The 12,119-nt window shown below is 38.3% G+C and overlaps 1 protein-coding gene across 1 annotated transcript; it reads left to right on the top strand.

Moving 5' to 3' along the window:
• The first annotated feature begins 6,128 nt into the window (after positions 1 to 6,128).
• Positions 6,129 to 11,795, top strand: LOC108519808 (tripartite motif-containing protein 43-like). Its single transcript, XM_017859061.1, is given in 8 exon segments — positions 6,129 to 6,536; positions 7,146 to 7,241; positions 8,308 to 8,398; positions 8,401 to 8,530; positions 9,545 to 9,574; positions 10,118 to 10,215; positions 11,318 to 11,338; positions 11,341 to 11,795. Coding segments are annotated over 8 exon segments (1,329 nt in total).
• The last annotated feature ends 324 nt before the right edge of the window (positions 11,796 to 12,119 follow it).

Below are 12,119 nucleotides of genomic sequence, written 5' to 3'. Positions count from 1 at the left end.
CAGAAGTCCATGGAGAGCATATATTTCAGTGTACCAGATAGAACAATGAGCACAACCGACATGTAAATTGCTACTGTGAGCAGCAGAACAACAGCAAAAGGGTTCCATCTAATCATTTCAACAAGGGAACAAACTTTTTATTAGGATTTCTTGCTAATGTGAAAATATTCAGCTAAAAATATTTGTTTCCTGGGGAATGATATAAAATATCAATAAGCATGATAAAATACACTGTCACTATGAAATGTAATAATTGCTGCATGAGATGAACACAGGATTTCACAGAAAGATAAAGTATTTGAGTGTTCACAAGGAGATTCTCAGATTTTTTGAATGATATTTAATAAACTTAGAGTTGACCCTTGAACACTGTGGTGGTTGGGGTGACGAGAACCCATGTAGTCGGAAATTAGCGTATAACGTTTGACTTCCTCAAAACTTAGTTATCAATAGCCTATTGTTGACTAGAAGCCCTGATGATAATATTCACAGTTGATTAATGCATATTTTATATGTTATATGTATACTGTATTTTTACAATACAGTTAGCTAAAGGAAAGAAAATGTTATTAAGAAAATTAAAAGAAATATACTTAATATTCATTAATGGAATACTAAATATAATTAGTGGAAGTGGATCATTGTAAGGGTTTTCATCCTCATGATCTTCATGTTGAGTAATCAGAAAAGGAGGAGAAAGAGGACGGGTTAGTCTTGCTGTCTCAGGAGTGGCAGAAGTGGAAGAAACTCCAATTATAAGTGACTCACATAGTTGCAACCAGTGTTATTCAAGGGTCAATAGTATATATAGATTAAAAGCTTTAAAACTGTATTCTCCAATTTTCTAAATAAATTAAACTACATTACATTAAAAAATGTAATAGGAAATTTCTAGGAATGCGCGGATGCTGGAAACTATATACTAGATAAACCGTTGTACTATTGGATTTCCACATAGTTCACGTATGTGATTAACACATATATCATGAGAGAGGCAGTGCTTAGAGATGTAGCAGAAAAGGTAACATAGGGTAGTTCAAGATGGGGCCTAGATGAATGCCTGAAGAATCTGTATTGATCATTCACTGATTTAAACATAAAATGAATATTGTGAAGAGAAGAGATGAAATGAAATTACATACCCATTCCGAAAGAAGTAAAGATTTCCTGATGGAAAAGTAAAAGCAAATAATGTTAAAGACACACTAAGAAAGAAATTGGCTCTGTGTGAAAGAGAGAGATATCATCAGCTTAATTATTTATATTATAAGTCATCTTGATGCTTTCAAGGTGATATCCTTAAGGATATAACTTACAATATTCTTTTCTTCAAAATATAAAGTGCCTACTGTGTCTTAATAAGCATTCTAAGCCAAAACAGAAATGAAAAAAAGAGACAGATTTTCTTGCACCTAAAGAGCTAATGAGGTTGTAGGTTGAGAAACACAAATCAAAAAGTCAAAATATAACATTGAAAAAGTGAAGCTAGCACATTGGCTCTGGCCTGTAATACTAGCACTTCAGGATTCTGAAGCTGGAGGATCACTTATGCTTAGCAGTTCAAAACCAGCCAAAGCAACAAAGTGAGAGCCCATCTCTAAGAAAAGATAAACAGAATTAGCTGGGTGTTGTGGCAAGTTACTATAGTCTCAGATACTGGCTTAGGTGAGAAGGTTGCTTGAAAATGGGAAGTCAAGGCTGCAGTGAACTGGTTTTGCACCACGCTTAAGCCTGGATGACAGAGCAAGACCCTGTCTCCAAAAAAAAAAAAAAAAATTGATAGAATGATGCATTGTGATAAGTGCTTTAGAGAAAAATAGAGCAGGAAAGGAAAATAAAGAAAGTATCATAGACATAATTGATTTTGTTTTGTTTTGTTTTGTTTTGAGACAGAGTCTTGCTCTGTCACCCAGGCTGGAGTGCAGTGGCCTGATCTTGGCTCACTGCAAGCTCCGCCTCCCAGGTTCATGCCATTCTCCTGCCTCAGCCTCCCCAGTAGCTGGGACTAGAGGTGCCCGCCACAACACCCAGCTAATTTTTTTGTATTAATAGTAGAGTCGGAGTTTCACCGTGTTAACCAGGATGGTCTCGATCTCCTGACCTCGTGATCTGCCCGCCTCAGCCTCCCAAAGTGTTGGGATTACAGGCATGAGCCACAGTGCCCGGCCCAAAACTGAATTTTTAAGATCATGGTCAGAAAAGACATAGTATAGAATATATTTGGGCAGATACCTAAAAGAGGCTAGAAACTAAAGCATGTGGCTGTTTCATGTATTTCAGCTTTTCCTAGCTTTTAGGAAGAGATAACTAAATTAAAATATCTAAATCTAAATTGATTATTTCTCCATACCATATTTGCCCCCATTGTCTATTACGAAGCTTCTGATATAAAGGAGAAGGAATGAGAATAGAGAAAATTGAAGCCAGATCTCAAGGTTGAGAACAACTTATTTATGATCAGTAAAGTCTCATAATACGTACGGTAATTTTAGCATAGTAGGTGAGTGTTATTTCATGTGTAATGAATCAAAATCTTATTCAGAATAATGAAAGAAAATATGACAAGTGTATATGGAGATCAGAGACAAGTGCTCTGCTGCCTTTGGCATAGAGCACAAGCAACACTTTTAAGCTTCATGAGTTGTTTCTCAATATAAGAGGAGGGGAGAAGGTCTGCCTATTAACCTCGACAGCATCCTCCCGCAGCTAATCATCCTTCATTCCCCTTGTCCCTGAATTCCCTTGACCCGCCCCTCCTTCATTTGATTGGCTCTGTGTACTTATGTTAGAATCAGAAGATCTGGGGGAACTGTGGCTTCTAAACATGTACGCTAGACTCTACCCATATCCAGCTCTGTGACCCTACAAACCTGCTCAACTGAATTTTCCTCCCATAGAGACACTCTTCCTGCTGAGTTTCTCTCCTCTGCTCCTAGAGCCAAATGGCATCTCCTGTCCTATCCCTGGATGGCTTAACCCAGGAAACCTCCTGGATCCCAGAGGAGTCAGACAAAGGAACGATGGCCTTGAGGGTGCTGAGATTCTCACAGATATAAAGGGGATATCCTGAAATCTAGGTTTTCTTCCTTCCCTTTTCTCTCTCTTACAGCTTCTGCTGTTCCTGGGAGCTTTGCTCTATCACTCACCCAGCTCAGACTGTTGCTGGGCCTGATAGTCTTTGCATAGCCAAGGTGGTTCTCGAAGAACTCTTGTCTGCATGAGGGCTGAGCTGCTTCTCCAGAATCTGCAGCATGGTTTTCCACGACTGCATGAAGATCTGGAGCCACTGGTAACTAGGCAGAGAATGTTCTCATGTGTCCAACATGGCATGTCACTCCTCTCCATGAGCAGTGGAATAAATGCATTCAAATGAAGCCCTGTCATCATTACTTTGTCAAGTAGAAATACATTTCAATTAACCTCAGAGCAACATGTCCTACACTACCTTGGCCCAGGGAGGTCCCTGAGATGGAGCTTTCTAGACTTTCTCTTCTTTACCCCATGAGCTGGGATGAGCAGTGCCAGGTAATACAGGAGGGAGTCCTACATCTTGTGGTTGCTGAGAGGCCCTTGGAAGGCTTCATCTGGAGCATGAGGAGTGGGAAAAATGTCCCTTCTGGAGTGCAGGCCAACAGTGTTCTTAGATTAAATTCTTACATTACAATAAAAGTGCATCGCCTGGGCAAGGTGGCTCATGCCTGTAATCCCAGCAGTTAACTAAACACTCTACTAAAATTGCAAAAAAATTAGCCAGGCATGGCAGTGGACACCTGTAAAATCCCAGCTACTTGGGAGGCTGAGGCAGGAGAATTGCTTGAACTTGGGAGGCAGAGGTTGCAGTGAGCTGAAATCACTTCACTGCATTCCAGCCTGGGCAATAGAGCAAGACTCCATCCAAACAAAACAAAACAAAACAAAACAAAACAAAACAAAAAAAAAAAACCTTCTGTTTTGAAAATACTTAATCATCTATGTTAACACCCTGCTATGCTCCCTGAAATGCAATCAATTGGAAGAAAGAGTGTGGTCTTCAAAGATTTATAGAAGGACACTTCAGGAACCAAGCTCATTCTTCTCCAGAACCCATAGAGTGGCTTTGCAACTGGCCCTGGAGACTTCCAAAAGCTAACAGCACTGCACTGTGAGACTCTGATCCCTGAACTGAATTCATCTTATTCGACAGCAAGCTTTGATGAGAACATAGATGTATTTCTGAGGTAAGTACACAATTTCCAGAGTAGGAGCTACTATTAGGTTACAAATCCAAACAAACACAATTTCGGGAATTTAATTTATCTCCAAACTTAGATTTTTTTTTACATGAAATTATCTCATTTTCTGAGTTTTAAAAACAGCACCATTTCTTTTTTAAAATTATTCTAAACATAATCCATAGTTTTACAAGCTCCATTTACTTAACCTACTTACAAATTAACATTTTTGTCATCTGTCTTGCTACATGTTCCTCAAATTAAGGTTATGATTAATTTTTTACTTAATGTATTTTCAGTTGTTTGTATAGATTGTAAGCATTTTGCAATAGTTTCCAAATATTTAGTAATTTTTTACTCTCTGTAGATTCTATAAATGGCTTACAGGTACTGTAATTTATGTGTATGAATGTGTTACATTCTACTGTGCTAGTGGTAATGTGCCTATGTTACAATGTATGGCTATATATAGGCAGAGTGCAGTGAATGATTTGGGCAAACATTTTTTCCTAAAAAATGGTAAAAGTCTCTTTACAAACCTCTGTTCATCTGTCAAAGAAAGCAAGAAATGAGCATTCCTGCAGAAAAGTCTCACTGGCAATCATGCAGAAATATCAGAAATAGAGGGCTCATATATTTATAAAGTGTAGAAACCAGGATTTAGGTTTTTTCATGTCTCTGTTTCTTTGTTTTAGACAGGGTCACCAAGACTGGAGTGCAGTGGTGGAAATAAGACTCACTACTGCCTCTACTTCCTACTTCAAGCAATCCTTCAGCCTCATCTCCCAAAGTAGCTGGGACTACAGGCATGGGCCATCATGTTCGGCTATCACACATACATATATATTTATAGAGATAGGCTGCCCTAGACATTTTGCCATGTCACCATTCTAGAACTCCTGAGCTCAAAAAACCTGCCTGATTTGGCCTCCCCAAATACTGGGATTACAGGCTTGAGCCACCTTATCTGGCCTAGGTTTTCTTTCTTCTTTCTTTTCTCTTATTTTTTTTTTTTTCAAAACATACATTTAAAACTCTGACTTACTGTCTAGTGCCTATCAGTATTGCATAATACTTACTATTTTTCTGACTGTGTGAAAGAGTAATGATAATGCTTCCAAAGAACTTAGAAAATATTTGTATCCTTTGTGTACTCTTCTACAGTTTATCAATCTTTTTGTAATTTTAATTACCTGTCTTTTAAGGAGGTTGATATGTTAACCAGTATATCCTCAAATTCTCAGACAGTCCAGGAATAGTAAACATTCCAGAACGTTTTTGTTGATTGAATTAACATAGCAGCCTAGAAAAACAATGGTTGTTTGTTTTAACTTGGAGAAGTGCCTTTACCTCAATTTGTCTGTTTTACCTTGAAGAGCAAAGGCTAGCTTTTTCTGATTTTGATCTAAGTATGAGTTCTGCTCTAACATTTTCAAGCAAGGTCCTTCTGGAAAAGTCACAATGGATGGTTGTTACAGTTAAATAAAAAAGTGAGAGTAGAAGAGCTTAGTTAGCTTGCCTTCTCTAAATCAATCACAGACAATTAAGAGTGTTACTGATTTTCAGATGATTCAAGACTCAACCCTTGAGTTTACAGGTTGATGAAACCCTTGAAGCCCAAGCAATTTGGTGGACACTAACACCGCAGAAAATCTGACATTTTCTATGCAGGAAAGTAGAGTTTGGAAAGTTGGCCATGTGTTGATTGGAGAACAGTCATGTTTGTCTACAGAAGTCGATATCTCTTAGTACCTTGGTTTCCTATTTTTCCTATTTCTGTCATTGCAAATTAAAGCCTATTCTTCTATAGAAAAAAAAAAGGATATTATTCAATCACAACCTGATTCAAACTTTGCTTGCATCTTTGTCTCTCCAGGGTAGAAGATTAAATTCTTGTGGTTTTCTTTCCTTAGGAAAATGGACTCAGACTTCTCACATGCCTTCCAGAAGGAACTCACCTGTGTCATCTGTTCAAACTACCTGGTAGACCCTGTCACCGTCTGCTGTGGGCACAGCTTCTGTAGGCCCTGTCTCTGCCTTTCCTGGGAAGAAGCCCGAAGTCCTACAAACTGTCCTTCATGCAGAGAACTATCACAGAACAAGGACTTCAAAACCAATATTCTTCTGAATAATTTAGTGACCATTGTGAGAAAAGCCAATCTCTGGCAATTCCTGAGCTCTAGAAACAAATATGGGACCCACAGGGAAGCAAAGAAGATGCTCTGTGACGTGGAAAAGAGTCTGCTCTGTTTGCTGTGCTCCAACTCTCAGGAGCATGGGGCTCACAAACACCATCCCATTGAAGGGGCAGCTGAGGAACACTGGGTAAGAGATGGCTCTGCGATCACCTGAAAGCTGGAGGGTGCCAGAGGTAAAGAGATTAGAAGGACGATGAGAATCATCGTGGTGATTACTCCATTCTTTACTGAGTGCCAGGTGCTGTTCTAGGTACCAGTGATGAAATTTTGAATAAAATATGCAATTCTACCTTCCTTCATAGAGCTTGCACCCAAACAGAGGGTGAATAAGTAAATGTCATTATTATTGACTCTACAGTTCAATGCTAAAGGCATTGAAAAGCTACCAAAACTACAAGTGCAAAGAAACGTATTTTGGAAATCTATTTAATATTACTGGACAAGCGAGTATGGGAATAGCACACTACAAAATCAGGGGACTAACATAGTGGGTTCTGAAGCAGGATGTTTCACTGAACATCAGCCAGGTTACAGGAAATCTTCACTCTTCAGTTCCCTAAACTGTTCTACATTCTGAAACCTCAGAATTGAAAAATATCAATTGAGGATGAACAGTGAAATTTTTTCCCCTCTCTAATGTATTTATATATTATATCCCTTGCCTGTGTATACCACTCAGAGTGTGGAATCTATGGTATTTGACTTTCTGTTGTTCAACCTCATAATTCTTTTGCAGGAGAAGCTCTTAAAGCAAATGAGGATTTTATGGAAAAAGATTCAAGAAAATCAGAGAAATCTAAATGAGGAGAGAAGAACAACCTCCCTCTGGAGGGTAGGTTTGAGACTGAGTCCTCATGACCAGCTTGAGACAGGCATGCTGACAACATTTATATTAGCAACTTGAGTTGAAATTCTCATATGCCAGATTTTATCATGTGTTTATTCATAGGCTGGAAAACAACCAGGCTGTTCAATACAACGATTGTTCAGGTTTTTTGGAAATGTTTTTCAGATAAAGAAAAAAATAAATATAAATTCTGAAGGGCAAGTATGTGGTTAAAATTAATAAGTATTTCAGGCAGAGTTTTCTGAATAAGATGAATTATGTAATATTAATTACATAGTATATAATTGAAAAATAAATGTATTTAATGGTGAACATGATGTTGTCCAGGGGGAAGAAATCAGGTGGGAACAGTAATTTAAGAAATGTGCCTGTGCTGGTGAAATCTGATAGCAAAGGACCCAGATGATGTCAGTTCAAGTAGGAGAAAATGTAACATGATGAATAGCTGAGGAGAAGGGATAAAAAATGACAGGGGGAGTGAGAGAATAACTATGTCAATATTGAGAGGAGAGACACAATGGAATGGAGATTCATGTTCTTAGAATGGCAGGTCAGTACAGAGCCTATGGCTTTTGACAGAAGAAAGATAGGAGACAGAAAAGAGGTAGTCGGTTTGAGAGATGGGGTTAAATTTTTTACTAAGATCCTTTTTGTGTGATGGCTTCTGATCCTAATTATAATACACTAACAACATTTCTACTAAGAGTGATTGTTTAGGCTGTGAAGTACAAAGATTTGATACTACAAACTAATTGAGTAACAAAGATTATATATATTATTGATGACAATTTAACAATCATAAATTTTAGTTGTTTTCTAATGGTATTTCAGATTTGAGAGGACATGTATTTAAACATTTAAATCTAAAGTGCTATTTTATAGGTGTTCAGGAATTGATGAATTACATAAATTTTGAAGGAAGATCTTGCTTAACTCATCATACTGTTTGTAAATGATGGAAAATAAAAGAAGGAATGAGGAGATGAATTTGTGGGTTCTGTGAGGTGGAAGTAGCCTGGGTATGTAACTGACAAAATCCACGTCTCTACAGGGCCACGTGGTATTATGGGCACAGATGATCAGGAATGAGTATAGGAAGCTGCATCCAGTTCTCCATAAAGAAGAAAAACAACATTTAGACAGATGAACAAGGAGTACCAAGAGATTTTTCAACAACTCCAGAGAAGTTGGATCAACATGGATCAAAAGAGTAAACACTTGAAAGAAACGTATCAGGAACTAATGGAAATGTGTCATAAACCAGATGTGGAGCTGCTCCACATAAGAACTGAGGGTGACCCTTGAGGCACTTTGTGTTAGCTGGCCTTTATATCTTTGCTTTCCATCGGGTACCAAAGACATTTATTCGTCTCCTGCATTGATGATGGAGTCATTCCCATGGATTATAGAGATAAACTATAACTCCTAACCTAATCATGGAAAGAGAGCTTTATGGAATTGTGCAATTAGATTTCCATAGAACATTTTCTACCACACGTTTTCTCCTCTAGCACATTTCATTCAAACTCTGGAAGAAAAAAATTCATTTGAAAATTCAATTTTGTCTCCATTGGATAATACGCAGAAATTAGGGAAAACTAACATTTCCTTCTTCCCCCTTTTGGGAAGGCCTATGTTTGAAAGGCTCCTGATTTGAGCCATATTATCCTATGGGGACTAGCGCTGAAAAACACCACTTTGTAGACAGCTGCAGCAATGTGCAGTCACTACTCACACCTTTCTCTCTCACTCAAATTCAGGGTCCTGAATTTATCAGAAATAGATTCTGTCAACAGGTCTTACTGGTATAATTGTTAGAGATGAGAATACATTTAAAAAGTTTGCAGTGATAGTATGTGCTAAATCTAACGTTTTCAAAACCTTAAGACACATGGGCAGAATAACAACTTTTTTGTTTGTTTGTTTGTTTGTTTGTTTGTTTGTTTGTTTTGAGACAGAGTATGTCTCCCAGTCTTCTGTCACCCAGGCTGAAGTGCAGTGGCCCAATCTCAGCTTGCTGCAACACCTGCCTCCTTGGTTCAAGCAATTCTCCTGCCTCAGCCTCCTCAGTAGCTGGGACTACAGGCATGCACGACCACATCCAGGTAATTTGTTTGTATTTTTAGTAGAGATGGGGATTTGCCATGTTATCGAGGCAAGTGTGGAACTCCTGACCTCAGGTGATCCACCCACCTTGGCCTCCCAAAGTGCTGGGATTACAAGTGTGAGCCACCTCACCCAATAAGAATAACAATTTTCTAAAGAAGCCATTTTTTTTACTCTCTCTCTCTACAGGATTTGGGAGACATGGTGGCAAGGTATGTTTTTGGTCATCCATGCAAGCTGGAACACAAAGCATGCTATGAAAAACATCAAGCTGTTTCCAACAAAGTGAAAACATAGTTTACTAACACCATAACACACCATGACATAATGTGTCAATGTGATTGTGTGTGTATGTGTGTGTACTCATGTGTTTGTGTGGTATGTTGAATGTTACCTATGCCTTTTGTCAGACATTAACCTTTTCTTACTTTTCCAAGTGACTCAGGAGGCTATGTTTTGAAGAGTTCCATGCAGAAGTTGCTAGAATACAGTTGCCTCCTTTTAGGATTCAGAATCATAATTAGAGATAAACTATTTGGTGGCAGACAGGGAGACAGGCATTTATCTTTAAATGGCAGTAGGTTAGAAATGGAGTGAGTAGTTAGAAAGATTCCCTAAGAGTTACAAACCCATTCTAGGATTGTGGAAGTACATTACAATATCAGAAGTGGCTTTGAATGAAGCATTTTCTGTTGGAATCTATTTCTTAAACACAGACATCAGAAACATAAACAACTCAACCTACTTCCTTGCAGGAGTGAGTCTGTGCTGCTGCACATGCCCCAGCCTGTCAATCCAGAGCTCACTGCAGGGCCCATCACTGGACTGGTGGGCAGGTTCAAATGCTTCCGAGGTGAGTGTCGCACTCTTGGTGGGATCAACATGCAATGCCTTCAATTATGGTTTTCTATGGGCAGTTTTCCAGTGTAATCATCTTTCATCTAGAATAAGAGACTAGTCTGTGAATAGGTATTTATATTTATAGTTTCACTATCATCAAAAAGACAAAACTACGTAAAAGATGGTGGAATCAGCCATATAACAAATTACTTAGAAAAGTAAAACATGCAGAAGGGCTCTTTAGGACTTAGAACCATTCATGTATGGTTCAACCATGATACAATTTCATGTATACAATTATTACATGGAGTATACAGAACTGAATTAGTTCAGAACATTTCAATTTCAACTTCAGTGCAGTTAATGACTGATTTGAGTGACAGTGTTTTTTTAAATACATTTCAGGTGAAGTTTCATAGCATTTATAATTTTAATCATGTGCATTTTAATCAACTAAAGCATACATGAGTATCTTATATAACAATGCAAAAACTGAGAATCTGTGAACCATAGAAACGTGATTTGGTGGTTGCTGAGGCCTTAGATAGAACTCCAGGATAGATCATGATAAATCCAGCAGATAAAAGAAGTCTGTGCCTGAATCTGACATGAAAGTCAGATAATTCTTGCAAGGAATCTGCACTTTTCAGAAGGGAAACTGAGTTTTCTCTTTAAGTATGAATCTGCTACCTTAAGTGGCAGATTATAATATTTCTGGCAAAGTGATAACTTTTTTATTTGGGTCTAGGAATGCTCCCCACCTCATCTCATGTCCCCAGCCTCCTGCTCTGCCCTGACAGAGAAGAGGCAATGGAGGTTAATTTTATTGCTATGGGCTTGGCTGCAGTGCAACAGCTTCCAGTTTTTCAGTTGTTATGAAAGTTCGCTAGCTAGACATGGACATGACCTTCCTCCCCTTTATACTTTTTGAGTTTATAGAAATTGTGATCATTGTAGTTTAGCCATTTACTTGTGCAGATATCCTAACACCCTTTGATTCCAACATTTTTCCAGACAGAAGTTTCTTTCTAATCTTGATAGTGAGAATCTCTATCTTATATGAACATAAGAATTTATAAACTGCTTTTTACTGGAACATTCTCTTTTTTCTACAGTGGAAATTTCCTTCAATTGGGAAATAATCACAATATCAGGCTGTTTGAGGATGTGAGAAGTTTGATGTTTAGACGTGGATCTTTGAATTCTGACAGATCTGACTATTTTGCTGCATGGGGAGCCTGGGTCTTCTCCTCTGGGAAACACTACTGGGAGCCGGATGTGGACAGTTCTTGGGACTGGGCTCTGGGAGTCTGTAAGGACTCCTGGATAAGGAAGAATAGCACAATGGTTACATCTAAGGACATATTTCTTCTTTTATGTGTGAAGGTGGATAATCATTTTAGTCTCTTGACCACTTCCCCAGTGTTTCCTCAGTATGTAGAGAAACCTCTGGGCCGGGTTGGTGTGTTTCTTGATTTTGAAGGTAGAAGTGTGAGTTTTTTGAATGTCACCAAGAGTTCCCTCATATGGAGTTACCCAGCTGGCTCCTTAAATTTTCCTGTCAGGCCTTTCTTTTACACTGGCCACAGATGATCAGGATTAAGAGACCTGACTGTTTGGGAGCTCAATATACAAGGGAGCCCTTCACTGTTGATACAAAGAAATCATACTGTTCAGGCTTTTTTCTACTTTAGTGTCAGTTCATTTTATTGCTATTAAATGGAAAATGTGTAAAATGCAAAACAGTTTTGTACTTTTTCTAACAATTAAAATAATCTCTTATGGCCCATTACCTAAAATATGTATTGTGATTTTCAAGTGTTTGTGAATTGATTGGATGGAATTCTGGATATATGTGGGTATGTGATTCCAACTTAATGATCTCATGCAGGAACAAAATTTGCACGTCATGGACAG

Source organism: Rhinopithecus bieti, unplaced genomic scaffold, assembly GCF_001698545.2.
Source record: "Rhinopithecus bieti isolate Rb0 unplaced genomic scaffold, ASM169854v2 scaffold_49381, whole genome shotgun sequence".
In the NCBI taxonomy this organism is placed as follows: Eukaryota; Metazoa; Chordata; class Mammalia; order Primates; family Cercopithecidae; genus Rhinopithecus; species Rhinopithecus bieti.
The sequence above is the reverse complement of the archived record's forward strand: the minus strand, read 5'-3'. Positions and strand labels throughout refer to the sequence as shown.